Source organism: Bos taurus, chromosome 1 (assembly GCF_002263795.3).
Source record: "Bos taurus isolate L1 Dominette 01449 registration number 42190680 breed Hereford chromosome 1, ARS-UCD2.0, whole genome shotgun sequence".
NCBI lineage: Eukaryota > Metazoa > Chordata > Mammalia > Artiodactyla > Bovidae > Bos > Bos taurus.
The window spans coordinates 58266780-58286550 of record NC_037328.1 but is presented as its reverse complement, the minus strand read 5'-3'; the positions used below and the strand labels follow the sequence as shown (position 1 = coordinate 58286550).

The 19771-nt window shown below is 39.4% G+C and overlaps 1 protein-coding gene across 8 annotated transcripts in view; it reads right to left on the bottom strand.

Moving 5' to 3' along the window:
- Positions 1-19771, bottom strand: part of SIDT1 (SID1 transmembrane family member 1) — a 111829-nt gene that overhangs the window by 43510 nt on the left and 48548 nt on the right. For 6 of the 8 annotated variants that reach the window (XR_003029370.2, XM_059875473.1, XM_015471024.3 and 3 more), the window contains 6 exons: positions 16219-16264; positions 10081-10182; positions 9380-9463; positions 7461-7548; positions 5809-5880; positions 5000-5093 (listed from right to left, as the gene is read on the bottom strand). Coding sequence is in view for 7 of the 8 variants with exons in the window: in XM_059875473.1 (XP_059731456.1) it covers positions 5000-5093; positions 5809-5880; positions 7461-7548; positions 9380-9463; positions 10081-10182; positions 16219-16264 (486 nt within the window). In the remaining variant the exon portion in view is untranslated. Of the gene's footprint in view, positions 1-4999; positions 5094-5808; positions 5881-7460; positions 7549-9379; positions 9464-10080; positions 10183-14197; positions 14393-16218; positions 16265-19771 lie in introns of those variants that run through there. The other 2 variants (XM_024975553.2, XM_024975507.2) reach the window with 2 other exon arrangements.

Here is a 19771-nt window from a genome sequence, read left to right as displayed (position 1 = left end):
CTCTGTTCCAGCCTATTATGGACTGTAGACCGCCAGGCTTCTCTGTCCATGGGATTCTCCAGGCAAGAATACTGGAGTGGGTTGCCATGCCCTCGCCTCCAGGGGATCTTTCCGACCCAGGGATTGATTCCATATCTCTTTGTTCCTGCACTGCAGGCAGGTTCTTTACCACTAGCGCCACCTGGGAAGCCCCTAAGCCTAGTCCAGAGTCCAAATTAGCAGAATCATCCAGTTCACCCATAGATTTATGAGCAAATATAAATATGTATTGCTGTATGCCATTGGAGTTTTTATGGTTGATTTCTATGCAGTGTTATTGTGGTAACAGATAATTAATACAGGAATCAACAGAAGGACAAGTAATCAGTATTATGCAGTTTAAATTCAATGTCTGGCACAGTGACTGAGAGGACGGAATGAGAGACATGGATGCAGTCAGTGCTTGACTCAGAGTATCATTGCAGAGGCTCCATAAATACTTGTCAAATGAACTGTAGCTTGGAGGTGGGAGAGGGATGGAGTTGAGCCAAAAAAACATTTAAAAAAGAAAAAGAAAAAACAGAAAAAAGCATAAAAACACTTTGGATTCTGAGCTCCCTGAGGACAGGAGCCAGGTCTGTAATCAATGTTTTCACCCGCATCTCATAGTATGTGCTGCAAACACTACAGGTATTGGTAACAAGGAACAGGAGGCTCAGCAAGCAAATGGTATTCTGCTCCAGGACTGGCTTCGCTTGCTTCTGTAGAAAATTTTGTGATTTCTGCTCGGTTCAATGAAGGAAGCGTTCTGTTAGCATTTTCTCTCATTCCGTTTCCCTAGTTAGATGCCAAGTAGTTCTTATGTCTCCAGATCTCTATTTTCAGTTTGCCTGTATTTGGAAAGATTCTATGTCTGTGCAGCTGACTGTATAGCACAGTAATCTGGGGCAGCCAGAGGTTTCAATAGAGCCTTAGGCCGCAACTTTTAAAAACTGTGTTCACTTCAGCAGGCTGCATAACAGCTTTAGAGAGATTGATATCCAGTTATTAACTTAATTTTTCTGTCGGTTGTAGTGTTGATTATGTCTGCTAGGTAACTAAAGAGGTAAAATCCTGTTTTCTAAAATCTAAAACATCAGTGGTAGAGACAGTTGTCCTAAGAGAGGCAGAAAAGATGAACTTCTTTTTCCATGACACTAGAACTCATCTGAATCAAAGTTGGCAGCTTTTTGGACCCTTTTTCAACTGAATCCATGCTGGGGTGCCAGGCTTTGGATCTGGTCTCCTTAATCAGGACTACCCTTCCTCACATGCCCTGCCCACTCCAGTCCCATCTTGACCAGCTTGCTTTAAGAGCTAAGACTCTGGAGCCAGACTCAGTTCAGTTCAGTCGCTCAGTCATGTCCAACTCTTTGTGACCCCATGAATCCCAGTTCGACAGGCCTCCCTGTCCATCACCAACTCCTGGAGTCTGCCCAAACCCATGTCCATCGAGTCAGTGATGCCGTCCAACCATCTCATCCTCTGTCGTCCTCTTCTCCTCTTGCCCTCAATCTTTCCCAGCATCAGGGTCTTTTCCAATGAGTCAGCTCTTCACATCAAGTGGCCAAAGTATTGGAGTTTCAGCTTCAGCATCAGTCCTTCCAATGAACACCCAAGACTGATCTCCTTTAAGATGGACTGGTTGGATCTCCTTGCAGTCCAAGGGACTCTCAAGAGTCTTCTCCAGCACCACAGTTCAAAAGCATCAATTCTTCGGCGCTCAGCTTTCTTCACAGTCCAACTCTCACATCCATACATGACCACCAGAAAAACCGTAGCCTTGATTAGACAGACCTTTGTTGACAAAGTAATGTCTCTGCTTTTTAATATGCTATCTAGGTTGGTCATAACTTTCCTTCCAAGGAACAAGCATCTTTTAATTTCATGGCTACAATCACCATCTGCTGTGATTTTGGAGCCCAAGAAAATAAAAGTCAGCCACTGTTTCCACTGTTACCCCATCTATTTCCCATGAAGTGATGGGACCAGATGCCATGATCTTTGTTTTCTGAATGCTGAGCTTTAAGCTAACTTTTCACTCTCTTCTTTCACTTTCATCAAGAGGCTCTTTAGTTCCTCTTCACTTTCTGCCATAAGGGTGGTGTCATCTGCATATCTGAGGTTATTGATATTTCTCCCGGCAATCTTGATTCCAGCTTGTGCTTCTTCCAGCCCAGCATTTCTCATGATGTACTCTGCATATAAGTTAAATAAGCAGGTGACAATATACAGCCTTGACATAGTCCTTTTCCTATTTGGAACCAGTCTGTTGTTCCATGTCCAGTTCTAACTGTTGCTTCCTGACCTGCATACAGGTTTCTCAAGAGGCAGGTCAGGTGGTCTGGTAGTCCCATCTCTTTCAGAATTTTCCACAGTTTATTGTGATCCACACAGTCAAAGGCTTTGGCATAGTCAATAAAGCAGAAACAGATGTTTTTCTGTAACTCTCTTGCTTTTTTAATGATCTAGCCAGACTGCCTGGGTTCAAATCCCATCTCCTTCATTTAGTGGCTGTGAATTCTTGGTCAAATTACTTAACTTCTCAATACCTCAGTTTTCTTAACTGTCAAATAATAATAATAATACTAGTACTTACTGTTGTTGAGATTTAGATGAGATAATCTACTTAGAAGGCCCAGTGCAGTGCCTGGCATAGAGCAAGTATTTGTTCTATGTTAGTGGTTATGATCTAATCAATTAGTTGAGCTGATAACCAGTTAATATATATATATACTTTCCAGGTGTATTTGCCTGTAGACTGCTGTTTTTATTTTTAACATTTTTTATTTGAAAATATTTTTAGAGAAGCCATAAGAATGGACTATAGAATCCCCACATATTGTTACCTAGATTCACTTATTGTTAGCGTATTACTCCCTTTGCTTTACCATTCTTTGTCTCTGGGTACATGTGTGTGTTTTCATATATGTGTGTTAGTCACTCAGCCGTGTCCAACTCTTTGCGAGCCAATGGACTGTAGCCCGCCAGGCTCCTCTGTCCATGGGATTTTCCAGGCCAGAATACTGGAATGGGTTGCCATTTCCTTCTCCAGTTTTCATTTATATGTATATATAAATTTTGGCGGAACAATTTGAAAGTAAATTGCATATGTCATCAATTTTTATGCCTAAATACTTCCAAAGAATAAAGATAATCTCTTATATAATCACAGTGTAATTGTCAAATTCAATACACTTAACACTGATATGATATTCTTATCTTGTCTGTATTACAGTTGTGTCAATTGATCCAATAATGTCCTTTACAGCGTATTTTTCGTCTAGTAAAAGATCCGGTCTGAGATCGGGTATTGTCTTTAGTCATCACGTATCTTCAGTCTCAGTCAATCTGGAACATTTCCGTAGCTAATTTTTGTCTTTTGTGACACATTTTAATAGAATGTTCAACATTTTGAGTTTGTCTAGTTTTTTCCTCATGATTATAGTAAAAATGGGCATTTCTGGCTGGAATACTACACAAGTGAGGTTGTGTCCTTTTCAGAGTACCACACCTGGAAGTGTCCATCTTCCTGTTGGTCATATTAATATTCATCACCCTGTCAATCATCCAATTTCTCCTCTGTATGGTTAGTACTTATCCCTTACAACTTCCAAGCTTTTTGTGGGGAATCACTTTAAGGCCATGCAAATATCTTGATCCTCATCAGATTTTCCTCCTAGCTTTAGTATTCATTGATGATTCTTAACCTGATCTATGCAAAATACTGATTTTCCAATTCTGGGACTCTGTCCTTATTTACCAGTCAGTGTTTGGTGTTCTGCCCTAGGCAAGGGTCTTCCCTCCTATGTCAATATTTGCTAATGGCTCCTTTCCCTAATGTGGAAATGTTTTAGTAATTTTGTTGAATTCATTGAATGTATATATGCAAGTATTTAGGTCCTTCCTTCCCTCCCTCCTCTCCTCCCTCTCTTTTTTTCCTTCCTCTCTCCCTTGTTGATAAGGATTCATGAATTTCTGTTTTTCTCAATGGTTTGTAATTCACTATTCTCCTTAATAATTTTGGTGCTCAAATTGGCCCAGATATGGTCAATGGTTTTTGAAGTCAGTTTCTCAGTTGCACAGCTTCATAAAGGTCAAAGAGGGATTCATTTCAGAGGTAGGCCTGTATCACTGAGAAGTTGTATTGCTGTGGTAGCTGTGAGGTGTTTCTACAAATGAGGCTAATCTTTCCCAATAATCTGAAAACTCTACGTTGGCTTTGTTTACTTTAGATGCTCAAGAGGAGAGAGAACATTTGTTTATTGTACCTCCTGCCATTCCTTTGCAGTTGTTTCACAGAGACCAGGACACACTATGGAATTCTCAAGTTCAGGCTTGTTCAGAAATACAAGGAAAGACTGCAACTCTTTTTCACTGGGGGCGCCAAACTCTTGGGAAGGGAAATTTCCTTGGTCAAATTACAGCATGATTATCTCCTTTTTTCCGGTCAGGGAATATTTTGACTGTAAAATTGATGCTGTAACAGTAAAAAAGCACCTGGAATATAGTGTCACAGCATATGTATTACTCTTGGCACTTATTATACCACAAGATTTATTTTAGGCATTAATTCTACTTTTTGATGGAATGTTCAAAGCTGTTTCTAAATCTCCATGTTAGGTAAAACTGATTTCCTACATTCCATAAGATCTACACTGAGCACTTTCTGTTCTAAAAAATACCCAAGCTGCCTTTCTGTTGAAGTTTCACTAACTATGAAAATAGCTATCACTACCAACACTTACTCTGTGTAGGACATTGATATAAACACTGCAGTTATACTGATCTGTGAGGCAAATTATTGTCTCATTTTACAGATGAGGAAAGTGAAGTACAGAAACATTAAGTAACTTGCCCAAGATCACACAGTGGCTAAGGTAGAACTGAATCCAGTCAGTATGACTCTAAAGTCTAATGTGCTAACTGCTAAGCAGAGACAGGTGAAGGGGGTTGACATTTCTTTAAGCTCTTGACATACCTGATAAAATGAATGAATGCAACAAACAGGCATCCCAAGTAGAAGGAGAAGAAGATGAGGAAACTGAGAAGAATGGCTTTCACATAAACGGATCCTGAGGGAAGAGAAATCGCTCTGGTCAGGATGTCCTCAGGAGAAAAGAGGACCGTGTTTGGGACAGGACAGCTTAACAGGCCCATCTGCATCATACTAAGCCACTTCAGTCGTGTCTGACTCTGTGCGACCCCATAGACAGCAGCCCACCAGGCTCCGCCATCCCTGGGAGTCTCCAGGCAAGGATACTGGAGTGGGGTGCCATTGCCTTCTCTGCATCTGCATCATACCCATTCTTAAATTCTAAGATAATCCCGTTCAAAGCAGGGAAGCTATTGGAGGTCACCTAGTCATTGTCCATAAACGTCTGCCTTTCACAGTGATGACTTCCTCAGGGAAGCTGGGAGGGACTTCCTATACACAAAATCATAACTGACTTCCCTTTCTTTCTGTAAGGAATTTAACAAAATGCTTTGATTCTCTCTTCTATCTCTAAGATAAACGTTAGTTTTCTTATGATGTTTCTCTGAAAGGATGACATTAGCACTGAATGACATGATCTCCTTCCTGACAGGAATCTCTCCACTGAATGCTGGTACAAGGAGAAGAGGGCAGCAGAGCATGAGGTGGTTAGATAGCATCACTGACTCAATGGACATTAATCTGAGCAAACTCTAGGAGATGGTGAAGGACAGGGAAGCCTGGTGTGCTTCTGTCCATGGGGTCGCAAAGAGCTGGACACAACTTAGTGACTCAAAATAACAACCAAAACTGACCTTTACTGGAAGGAACAATGGTGACTTGAAGGTTCTTTGCACGTTGTAGATTCCAAGTCTGGTTTTCCTTTTCTGGTAAAAAAAAGAACAAAGCACAATGGGTCAGATACTATGTTCCTGGCCTCTCATCTGAACAGTTGTTTAAAAACTATCCAGGATGAATTCTTGTTGCTAAATTTTCTTTTAGCAAGAGCTATATGAAAACCAAACCACCAAACCTTCAAACCATCTAATACTCTTTGGTTAAAACTTTCCATTTGACCTTGGTTTGGGTGCACTTTGGTAGCACTAAGTGACTTAATTGAGAATGTAGCCTCATTTCTTAAATGAAGAAGTCTTGACCTTTCTGCTCATATCACATATGACTCAATATATCATGGAAATCTGAGGAAAACAGCTGCAAAAATAGAGAGCTCCTTCATCTTTTGGTTTGCATTTTTCTAGCCAGTGAGAATTTGTTTTTCTTATATAGCCATTAAAGGATTTGTAGTTTACAAAAACATTGGATGTTGGCAAAACTCTAGAGCTATGTAACTAAGAGATTAAAGAATATATGAGAAGGCCCAAGCGGGAGGGGATATATGTATACTTTTGGCTGATTCACATTGTTGTTTAGCAGAAACTAACACAACATTGTAAAGCAAATATATTCCAATAAAAATTAAAACAGTGCTTAAAAAAAGAATACATGAGAAGATTCACCTGAATACCAAGAGAACACTGTTACACTCAACAGTAAACCCTCTCCACGTTGGTCACATATGGCCCATCAGCTGTTGAGGGGTCCATGTTTTCCATCAACAGCCTTTTCTGTTGCCATGGTAATTAGTGGGTAGTTGCCCACAACCACTGTATTGTGCCTAAGAGCTTACACATTGGGTAAGTTGTCAATTGGGATAAGTTGCCCTACGTTGCTTACTTACTATCTTGAAAGATACAATTTTGGCAGTGGGAATTGAGAATTCTGACTTTTCCTGGGGAAATGATGACTACTGATAAATATAGGTGGCTCCATTACTGCTAGCTACCAAAATGATCTTAGAAAATGGACCTCAATTTGCTGTATTAAAATCATTATTTCATGTGTGTGTGCGCGTGCATGCACGTGTGTGTGTGTGTGTGTTAGTCACTCAGTCATGTCTGACTCTTTGCAACTCCATGGGCTATAGCCCACCAAGCTCCTCTATCTGTGGATTTCTCCAGACAAGAATATTGGAGTGGGTAGTCATTCCCTTCTCCAGGGAATCTTCCTGACTCAGGGATTGACCTGGGTCTCCTGCATTGCAGGGGAATTCTTTACCATCTGATCCACCAAGGAAGCCCCATTACTTCATAGTAGTAAATATTTGTTGAGTAAAGAGCCAACCTACCTCATATAGTCTGAGGAAGTACAAGACTTTGAAAAGATTCAAGGTGGTAAATGGCATTTTGAAGTATCAATAATGTCTTGAGATCTATTATTTTCTTCCCTTTATTTTTTTCTCAAGTACATCTCAGACTGCCTTGTCAAGCCACTGCTGATAACCCTGACTTACTTGGAACTAGAGATGGTTGAAAGGGATCAGAAGGGGCCAAAATGAACTTTTTGGTTCGTTTCCATTCCATTCCATTACGTTTTTCTTCATAGCCAATTATTCCTCACTGTTGCTTACCCTGGATGAAGAAAGATCCTCCACAGGCATAATCTTCAGGCTTTATCACAAACACCACAAAGAACTGCTCACCTGGAAAATCCTTCTTCTGCGTAAGACATAAAGATAGTGAGAAGAAGGGAGAAAATTCATGGTGGTGGGGGCAAAAAAGAAGGAAAGAGAAAAAAAGTAAAGTTCATCCCTCTCCCTAACTCCTTAGGAAGGACTCACACATTCCCATGATCTACTCCAGGTTATCCATAATAAAATAATTGTTATATCCAAGGAATTATGTAGATACACTCTTCTGATTTCAGTCTGTCTTGTGCCACTTGACTGCTTAGAATTGTATAAAATATATGTCAACAGCCTATGTTTAATAATTAATACTTACATATTAAATTCTTGAATAAACTTTATTTTTAGAGCTGTTGTAGCTTTTTATAGTGTTTTTATCTTAAAATTCATTGATAAATGACTTTCTGAAAAGTCATTCAGTCAGCAGACAAATAAATAATTTAGGTTAGGGAAGCAAATACTCAAGTTAGGAGACCTGAGTTATAGTCCTGGCTTTGACTTTCTCTGAGTGAGCTTCTCTGTGTCCCAGTTTGTTAACCATGAATGAAGCATGGTTGACAAGATAATCTTTAAGATCTAGTATATTTATACAATCTTGACTTTATATTATTCCCAAATTTCTGATGTTTAACCTACCCAGAAAATGGCCCAAGACTGAATCAGGAGTCCAGAGAGATGTACTAATTTGTTGCCAAATACATTCAGAGTAAGAAAATACTGATAAACTTCGTTCTTCATTAATTTACTGTCCAGATGGTGTAAAAATCTGAAATTATGCTTATTTTTTGTCCTTTTAAATTTGGGACTATATAATGCTGAGGTGCTAAGGAAAAAAAATACTAAAACAAGAACAGATATTTGAGGTATCAAATCTGAGACATTAAAAATTAAAGCCTAATAGAAATTTTTAGTTCTGATACTTAAATTATAATTAACCCCTTCTCATTCATGGCCTGCTATTCAATAAACAGTATCTCCTTACCTGAGAACACATCAAGTTGCAGGTACCTCAAGTAAATACCACTCTAAAGGCAGGAACAGAATCTCTTTGAAAATATGCTGACATGATGTGTATATATTTTTGCCATAAAATTATCACTGAAACAAAAATTTAATTATAATACCAAAAGGGCAAACTTCTACACAAATGTGGTTCATATACCTTTGAACTTTACCCATTCTGTCCAGAATTGAAGTCCTCTTTTGGTTACTGTCATTAGTACAAATTATCAAAATATGTGTCTTTTAAATTGAAATATACTATTTTCAGGTGTCTCAGTGGTAAAGAATCTGCCTGCCAATGCAGGAGACGCAGGAGATTCAGGTTTGATCCCTGGATTGGAAAGATCCCCTGGAGGAGGAAATGGCAACCCACTCTAGTATTCTTGCCTGGAGAATTCCATGGACAGAGGAGCCTGGTGGGCTGCAGTCCATAGGGTAGCAAAGAGTAAGCAACTGAGCATGCATGCAAACATAGCTGATTTGCAATATTGTTTCAGTAGAATATATTTAGTTGTTTTAAATTGATCAGATAAACTTTACGCTAAATTGGCACCCGCCCCCCGCATTGAGTAGACTGGCATCTTTCACCCTTACCTCTGTAAGCAGACACCTCTCCTGCTGCATCACAGGTTCCCAGGATTCCCCAAGGGGAACAGGGCACCTGGTAGAGCAGCATTATCCACCAGGTATAGCAATCTTTATTTTGAAATCAATCAGAAAAGCAAGAGATTCAGTGTACACAGTGAGCGGTAATCCTTGACGTTTCTCGAAATTCAGTGGGTGACCAAACTGGTCCAGTAGGAAACCTGACTATAAACTGTGCATTGTCACTGATGATGCCCACAGAAGTGATGTCTCACCTGTAGTGTGATGGCAGCTTTCTTAGTCATGGACTGGTAGACACCATTAAATTCCACATTGTGGTCAAGGTCATATACTGGGCACTGTCATGTGCATGGGGGATAAAAAGGAAGACATCACTAATGTCACATATACATACCACCCATACCACCTGGATCACAAAGGAGGGGGTCCTTACTGAGCCATAAACCATGAAGAGTTTCATCCCAGAGCAGTCAGGAAATAATTTTCCTAAAATTTGGTGCCTTGTCCTCTGAAGTCAAGGTCACTTAATATTAATATTAAAGAGAACATAAAAGATCTGTCTTAAAGTATATCACACCTTTCCAATATTTTACTAATACTTTATGAGACAGAAAGGGCCTAATGACACAACAAAAAATTCAAAACATAGAACAAGCAGTAGGTTCCTATTTTTCTTGTGCAGTTCACAACTTCGTCTTCCTTATTCTCTGTCACGATCCTCCTTCCCGCCCTCCCTTCCTTTGTTTATCTTGGTGAAGAGTCAACTTCTATCTCCCCAGATCAACGTCTATAAGCACACACTGTGCACTTGTGTGCATAAGATATAGCTTTTACTATTTAGCAGTCTTGTCAGCAGTACAAAGTAAGAGGATGAAATGGTGCTCACGCTCTCTCTCATTTATCCTAAGACAATATAAAACTCCATATTGGAAGGTTGACAAGTTATGAAACTCACCATGATATTCTGGACTGAGACAACAGAGCATGGATAAGCCAATGTAGACACGACTTTAATGATAACTGAGTCTACGTCTTCAGGAAATTTGTATAGGAAATACTGAGAATAAAAAAAAAGGATTTGTTAATGTTAAGAAATGTTTATAGTCACAAACTATTTTCTCATGAATAAGGTGGTTTCCTCTAATATGAGGCACAAAGTTCAGATGTAAATCTCAGTAAGCCTCCAGTAATTCAGCCAGCCATTCATCTCTTGCATATTGAGCAGATGCTCTGTGCAGGGCTCAGATACTAGGAATACAGCCATGAGCAGGACAAAGGAGCCATTTCATACAACATTGCTGTATTATTTTTTTATGATATTTATTTCTCAACTAAACTTTGCTACACTTCATTCCAATTTCAACTTAAGAAGGTCCCCCCACCCTTTGAATCAGAGATATGTGAAATGTAACAGGAAACAAAGTTTACCTCTATGTGGTCATTTTGAAATATGAAGCTCTTTCTTGAAAGGCAGACAAGCTTGTTCTTCAAGAATCTTAACCACCTTGCCATAGGTAAGAATTAGCACTACATCCACCTTTCCCCTAGACTTTTTTTTTTTTTTGGCCAAAGAATCTATTTCTTGGCTGGAACTCAGTGAGATGACATTTAGATTCAAAGACTAAGCCCTACATTTAGGCTCCTGAAATATGTTCACAATTTTGGGCAGGCTAAGATATCTTTAAAAGTATTTCTCAAATATCAGAATAAGGAAGCATTTATAATAGAGGTTATACTATTTACCTACTTAGATTATCAATTCACCAGAAAAATTTATTAACTCTAAATTTTAAGCATGTTGCTAATAATGAAGAAAGGGAACTTCTTCCAAGTAATTATAAATATAGTAACTGGTCGAGAAGCTTGACATGAAATACATGATTAAGACTTTGAGGAAAAACAGAGAAAGATGCCACAAAAAAAGAAAACTACAGGCCAATATTACTGATGAAAATAGATGCAATAATCTTTAATAAAATTCTAGCAAACAGAATCCAATAACATATTAAAAAGATCATACATCATGACCAAGTGGGCTTTATCCCAGGGATGCAAGGATTCTTCAATATCTGCAAATCAATCAATGTAATACACCACATTAACAAATTGAAAGATAAAAACCATATGATTATCTCAATAGATGCAGAGAAAGCCTTTGACAAAATTCAACATCCATTTATAATAAAAACCCTCCAGAAAGCAGGAATATAAGGAACATACCTCAATATAATAAAAGCTATATATGACAAACCCACAGCAAACATTGTCCTCAATGGTGAAAAATTGAAAGCATTTCCCCTAAAGTCAGGAACAAGACAAGGGTGCTCACTCTCACCACTACTGGAAGTTTTGGCAACAGCAATCAGAGCAGAAAAAGAAATAAAAGGAATCCAGATTGGAAAAGAAGTAAAACTCTCACTGTTTGCAGATGACATGATTCTCTACATAGAAAACCCTAAAGACTCTCCCAGAAAATTACTAGAACTAATCAATGAATATAGTAAAGTTGCAGGATTTAAAATTAACACACAGAAATCCCTTGCGTTCCTATACACTAACAATGAGAAAACAGAAAGAGAAATTAAGGAAACAATTCCATTCACCATTGCAATGAAAAGAATAAGATACTTAGGAATATATCTACCTAAAGAAACAAAAGACCTATATATAGAAAACTATAAAACACTGATGAAAGAAATCAGAGGACACAAATAGATAGAGGAATATACCATGTTCATGGATTGGAAGAATCAATATAATGAAAATGAGTATACTACCCAAAGCAATCTATAGATTCAATGCAATCCCTATCAAGCTACCAACGGTATTTTTCACAGAACTAGAACAAATAATTTCACAATTTGTATGGAAATACAAAAAACCTTGAATAGCCAAAGCAATCTTGAGAAAGAAGAATGGAACTGGAGGAATCAACCTGCCTGACTTCAGGCTATATTACAAAGCAACAGTCATCAAGACAGTATGGACTGGCACAAAGACAGAAATATAGATCAATGGAATAAAACAGAAAGCCCAGAGATAAATCCATGCACCTATGGACATCTTATCTTTGACAAAGGAGGCAAGAATATACAATGGAGAAAAGACAATCTCTTTAACAAGTGGTGCTGGGAAAACTGATCAACCACTTGTAAAAGAATGAAACTAGAACACTTTCTAACACCATACACAAAAATAAACTCAAAATGCATTAAAGATCTAAATGTAAGACCAGAAACTATAAAACTCCTATAGGAGAACATAGGCAAAACACTCTTTGGCATAAATAACAGCAGGATCCTCTATGACCCACCTCCCAAAGTAATGGAAATAAAAGCAAAAATAAACAAATGGGACCTAATTAAACTTAAAAGCTTTTGCACAACGAAGGAAACTATAAGCAAGGTGAAAAGACAGCCTTCAGAATGGGAGAAAATAATAGCAAACGAAGCAACTGACAAAGAATTAATCTCAAAAATATACAAGCAACTCCTACAGCTCAATTCCAGAAAAATAAATGACCCAATCAAAAAATGGGCCAAAGAACTAAACGACATTTCTTCAGAGAAGACATACAGATGGCTAACAAACACATGAAAAATGCTCAACATTACTCATTATCAGAGAAATGCAAATCAAAACCATGATGAGGTACCATCTCACGCCGGTCAGAATGGAAGCCATCCAAAAGTCTACAAGTAATAAATGCCAGAGAGGATGTGGAGAAAAGGGAACCCTCTTACATTTTTGGTGGGAATGCAAACTAGTACAGCCACTATGGAGAACAGTGTGGAGATTCCTTTAAAAACTGGAAATAGAACTGCCATACGACCCAGCAATCCCACTGCTGGGCATACACACCAAGGAAACCAGAATTGAAAGAGACACGTGTACCCCAATGTTCACCGCAGCACTGTTTATAATAGCCAGGACATGGAAGCAACCTAGATGTCCATCAGCAGATGAATGGATAAGAAAGCTGTGGTACATATACACAATGGAGTATTACTCAGGCATTAAAAATAATACATTTGAGTCAATTCTAATGAGGTGGATGAAACTGGAGCCTATTATACAGAGTGAAGTAAGTTAGAAAGAAAAACACCAGTACAGTATACTAACTCATATATATGGAATTTAGAAAGATGGTAACGATAACGTTATATGCGAGACAGCAAAAGAAACACAGATGTATAGAACAGTCTTTTGGACTCTGTGGGAGAAGGCGAGGGTGGGATGATTTGGGAGAATAGCATTGAAACATGTATATTATCATATGTGAAATAGATCGCCAGTCCAGGTTCGATGCATGAGACAGGGTGCTCAGGGCTGGTGCACTGGGATGACCCAGAGGGATGGGATGGGGAGGGAGGTGGTAGGGGAGTTCAGGATGGGGAACACATGTACACCCATGGCTCATTCATGTCAGTGTATGGCAAAAACCACTACAATATTGTAAAGTAAGTAGCCTCCATTAAAAGAAAAAAAGACTTTGAGGAAACCAAACAAAAAAGCCCCCATATCCAGCCATTAGTAAATATATCACTTTGAAGGAGTGGCAAACCCATTAAAACTTCATTTTGCATTCCCTCATCCTCTTTACTAATCTTATCCTGAGAACCAGAGCAATGAAAATAGAACTTTTCAACAATCCAAAACCTTCCAAGTGGGGAAAAATTATCTTAAGATTAAAGAGTGTCGTTAATGCTACTGTCTGGAAGTCTGTTCATTCCTTGTAGCAGATGGCAATGCTCTCAAGAACCCACTTCATTTTGCGCTTTTATTTTGGAGCTTGATTCAAATACATAGAATACAGGGCTCTTCGAAAGGTGAATACTCTGGAATTCCCAACATGTGCTCTTGGTTCTTAGGGAAACCATACTTTATTACCTCAAAAGCATTATTATGGCTACTATTAGCAGTAATGAAAATGAATGTCATATATATTCCTATATATTCTAGGAGTTAGTTTTGTGCAAGCTGTAGACCTCTGCTGAAGTCTTATCTATATGCCAAAGTATTACCAATCTTCTTTTTTTGTAAATTGCTTTAAATTTTATTTATTTAATTACTTGGCTGTGCTGGGTCTTTGTTGCTACATGCGGGCTTTCTCTGGTTGTGGCGAGTGGAGGCTACTCTCTAGCTGCAGCGTGTGGGCTTCTCACTGTGGTGACTTCTGTTGTGGAGCACGGGCTCTGGGGCATGAGGGCTTCAGCAGTTATGGCGCAGGAGGTTAGTTGCCCCGAGGCATGTGGAATCTTCCCGGACCAGGGATCAAACCCGTGTTCCCTGCATTGGCAGGCAGATTCTTAACCACTGGAAGAACCACCAGCGAAGTCCCACCAGTTTTCTTTATCTCTAAATTACCATAAATCCCAAGTAAATAAACCCTTTGCCTTGATAATGTACTTTTTCCAGAAAGAAGCAAATGACAAGGATCTAAAGCAATGCCTGGAATTGAGGCTAAAAATCACCTTCTTACGTCCTGATTACCTAACCAGTTTCTGTAACCTGCTTCTATCTATAGGAACAGAGGCAGGCAGTGATGATACAGATTGTCTGAGTCTAAATTCACCCAATAGTTTGGGTGAATTTAAAGGTACAGAAATTTTTTCCTACAGTTGAAGAAGATATAAAATATAGGCCAAAATGGGAACAGTTATGAGTAAAATAAGACCTTATAGGTGTCAAAGGATTTCTGTTTTGTTTCATGAGTTTTTCTAGGTATATTTTACTCTAGTTTGTAATTTATATACAAATTGTTTGGACTTTAGTGTTTAATAATTTTTTTTAATGGAAAGAAGCTGCAATATATAATCATCACTGGTTTTCAGTCTACAAAGTACATCACGACATTCAGGACTCTGGACTGGACTATTCGACTGTACTCTTTCTGCAGTTGAGGTGCAAGTTTTTCCCTTCCTATCTAGATACCTCCCACTGCACCTTGCAATTAGTGCTTTCAAACATTTTGTGAATCAAGTGACCGATACTTTGAGGTCAGTGGACTGTGGGTCTGTAGCCTCTTCTGTCACTGGGTGGCAGCATACATGCACGTGGAGACTGACTGATGGGGTGTGTGACTCTTAAAGGTGTGCGGGGGTCAGCTTTGGCAGGTTTGGGGAGCTGACTGTGCACATGGATTTCCAACTCTGTGCTCAGTGATGTCATGATGGCAGTCTGAAATCAGCCGGGGTGGAGGTATTTACACTGCAGAAATGGGCAAACTACGAAACAGGGCTTCTCTCTGAGAACTGGTTCACCAGCTCACAAGTGATTGTAATAGATTTACAACAGCATCTATACAATATGTTAATCTAGTATATCCAAGGCCACTTTTGACCAAAGTTGTATTGCAGCCTACTGAAAATTTACAAGAAACATCCGGACATTAAGTAAATCTGCTTTAAACTTGGCTATTGCATGAACCTTACTCTTTCAGAATCTATGAAAGGAAAAAGGAAAGTAGCTAGCAGTATCACTAGACAAGCAGCCTGAATCAGTCAAAGTTCTAATCTGTTTATTTGGTTTACAATGATGGCCTAGTGGAGAGCATAACCCAAGTATCTAAATCTTCTGATAATTTTTGTCAGCATACCTGTTCTTTCTTAATGATGGGAGAAATGAATTTTATCCATAACACTGTAGATATTAAAATCTCTCATTTTTGTTATATTTTCCAGATCAGTTGTTTACTTTTGTATCTGTTTAGTGGTGGCCTTCCACTCTCTGTCTCCCCATCCCCATCCTAATTATAAGGTCCATGCAGGCAGAAGTGGCACCTCTCTCCATCCTTCTATCCCTGGCACCTAATACAGCTTAACACTGTACCTGGTGTGCCTAGTTGGCCCACAATTTGATGAATGAAGGTTAAGCAAAGTAATATCTGTAAACATGTCATGCCTCCCATTTCATACCAGTTCCAGTGATAAGGTTAATAATGTGTCTAAAATCTCAGTTATAAGAACCACATTCCAAAAATACAAATATAGCTCAAATTGTAAAAGATTAAGGGCAACACCACATGCTAACTCAACTTGTTACCATGGTTTATTTGGGTAAGAATCATGATAACTTTGAAGCCTTCACTTACCTGAGGTTGAGAGGGGCTGGCAGTGAAGTGAAAGGCAACATTTGTCCTGAGAAATACAAGGAAAAGGGGGAAAAGTGAAAGAAAAGCAAAAGTTATTTCTTAAAAAAAATCTCAAACTAGATGCAAGAAAAGCCCTTCCCTTTGACAAAGCAGTTCTGTCTGGGCCCATAAAAGTGACAAAGTACACTGCATGGGAACTTGGTGGTTTCAGCTATCAAGAATGATCAAGGTGGGGAAGGGATCAATTTTATGTCTTTATTAAAAAAAACCCATAAAGTTATACCTATACAAGTAAGTACTTTGACTTTTATAGACACATTTGTCTTCAGATTCTCTTAAGATTTTACACTCAACTATAGGTTTTAGGTGTCAGAAGTGGGCTGAAAGAGAGAGGAAAAGAAGGCTTGAGGTTCTTTTGCATAATTCAGATAGAACTTAAAAATAATTTTGATGTATCTATGGCAACAGTTAGAACTGGACATGGAACAACAGACTGGTTCCAAATAGGAAAAGGAGTACGTCAAGGCTGTATATTGTCACCCTGCTTATTTAACTTATATGCAGAGTACATCATGAGAAACGCTGGACTGGAAGAAACACAAGCTGGAATCAAGATTGCTGGGAGAAATATCAATAACCTCAGATATGCAGATGACACCACCCTTATGGCAGAAAGTGAAGAGGAACTAAAAAGTCTATTGATGAAAGTGAAAGTGGAGAGTGCAAAAGTTGGCTTAAAGCTCAACATTCAGAAAATAAAGATCATGGCTTATGGTCCCATCACTTCATGGGAAATAGATGGGGAAACGGTGGAAACAGTGTCAGACTTTATTTTTCTGGGCTCCAAAATCACTGCAGATGGTGACTGCAGCCATGAAATTAAAAGATGCTTACTCCCTGGAAGGAAAGTTATGACCAACCTAGACAGCATATTCAAAAGCAGAGACATTACTTTGCCAACAAAGGTTCGTCTAGTCAAGGCTATGGTTTTTCCTGTGGTCATGTATGGATGTGAGAGTTGGACTGTGAAGAAGGCTGAGCACCGAAGAGTTGATGCTTTTGAACTGTGGTGTTGGAGAAGACTCTTCAGAGTCCCTTGGACTGCAAGGAGATCCAACCAGTCCATTCTGAAGGAGATCAGCCCTGGGATTTCTTTGGAAGGAATGATGCTAAAGCTGAAACTCCAGTACTTTGGCTACCTCATGCGAAGAGTTGACTCATTGGAAAAGATTCTGATGCTGGGAGGGATTGGGGGCAGGAGGAGAAGGGGATGACAGAGGATGAGATGGCTGGGTGGCATCACTGACTTGATGGACGTGAGTCTCAGTGAACTCCGGGAGTTGGTGATGGACAGGGAGGCCTGGCGTGCTGCGATTCATGGGGTCACAAAGAGTCAGACACGACTGAGCGACTGATCTTATCTAATCTGATGGCAAAAATATCACTTTTTAAAAAACATGATGAATAGATAATCACCAGGGGAGGGTCTCTAGGGAGAGGAGTATGCTCTTCCTGCCCCAAACACCCCACAGTTGTCTACATTTCCCTCCAAGATGGGTCTTCTTTGGGTTAGGCATTGCCTTCTAAGACCCTTCTTAAAATGCACATACCACCAAAAGAATATAATGAAGCTATTTTCTTTTCAATTATCAATTTTCTAGAAATTATTTTATTAGATATTTGCATCTTCTGTGAAAGACAGCAGTGATCCAGCTCTGAGGAGAGTGTGAGGAGGATGTGGGAAATATACATTTGTAGCATAGAGTGCTATTGGAAAGGACACGTGTGAACAGTTCAAGAGACTGGAAAATGCAAAAACAGAGTAGGTCTTCTCTGTAGTCACGCAAGGGCTGTTTGGGGCTTTTGTTCTTTCTGGTTCTTGTCTCATCTTTAATTGTGAGGATCACTCACACATACTCACTGTACTCTCAATGCCTGCATCAGGAGAATGGCATGATCCCAGCCCTTCAGTGTGACCTGCACTTCTGGAAACCTGAACTTCTGGGGCCCCTCCACAGCTTCATCCCCTGGCGCTCTCTAAAGAGTCTTGTTTTATCCACTCCTAATTTTTCCTTTTATAAAAATTAAACCGTTAAACATTTTTACTAAGGATTCCTTTAGAAAGGGCATGTCAGGACATCTGAAGCATGAAGTTTGTAATTGGAGGCGTTGTTTAGAAGTCACAGATTTTGAGCACTGTTTCTAAAGGTAATGACAAACAATTTAGGTCATTAGCAGACTAGACTTAGAATTTAGCAATAGATACAATTTATATATATATCCACTCTCAATAGAAATCATCACCAGAGTCAAGGGTTGGTTCTGCTGAAGCATGGTTAATAACACATGACCTTACGTCACGTAAAGAAACTGAAGTTGGTGTCAAATCCAGCTCTGTGTGTGCTCTGAGACTCCACAGCCAGAGTCAGAAACCACATGCTGTGCATGGCTCTCTGCAGCATGCATGGGGAATGTCATCTGCAGTTACCAGGGCAACACGGGCCCTCAGTTCTGTCTGTTACCAGGTCAGGGGAACGAAAAGGATGGTGGTTTTCTTGGCTGGCAACAGACAGGTTAAGATTTCCAGAAGCGAACAGTTTTCTTTGGCCAGAAATTTGTTTTTAAATTCTCCCCTGTCATTTGCATTCCAGTTAAGACATTGAATTGTGTGGACATGGATAGGGATTTTCTGTGTTTTTTTTTTCCCCCTTGTTCTTTCTGTTTTCTTTACTAGTACAAAACATATAAACTTTGAAAACATATTATTTTCCTTAAGACTATCCCATGTAATCTCCTCTTTCTCCTGGAGTCAACAGTGTGTGCAAAATAAACATGGTGCCTGTTGCAGATGAAAGGTTCTGCTTCCTTCCCCATCGGCCTCCAGCAGAGGTGGAGAAGGCTTATTTTAGCAGGGGTCATTAAACAACAGAACAAGTCTAATTGAGACACATGTACACCTTCAGTTTTAGAGAAGGAAGTGTATAATTTTTGACTTATTTGTTTGAAAAAATTAAACACAGGAAACAAATGTTTACCTAATAAATAAGAAAACCTAAAAACTAACTTTGTTTCCTCACTGGCTAGCTTGAGGAAGAGTGAAAGAGAAAAAGAGCAGAGGAGTCAAGAGAGATGGGAGAAGAGGGGAGAGGGGTCCATGGAGAAGGGAGAGAGAGAGAGAGAGCAGGAGGTAATGAAACAGGACAAGGAAAGGGAGATGGGGAGAAAGGATCAGTGGAAAGACAAAGCCAAAAGCTAAGTCATTTTTTAAGGTGAGTACAGAGAAGACTGTGAGATTCATATTCATCTTATTATATGACAGCAAGCCCCTAGCACAGAGCAGAGTGGGGATTCAAAACCCTCCCTTTGTTTGTCGAAGGAAATTACACTGGTTATTCACCTGGACTATGGACTTCAGAGTATCGTTTCCTGTTATCTCCTTCCTGCCATCTGTCATGAACTGACTTTGTTTACCACAAATCTCCCCACAGCCCTCCACCATCTGTAGCCCTCCACCTCATGGCTCTGGTCAGAGGATAAACTCCACGCATGTGCT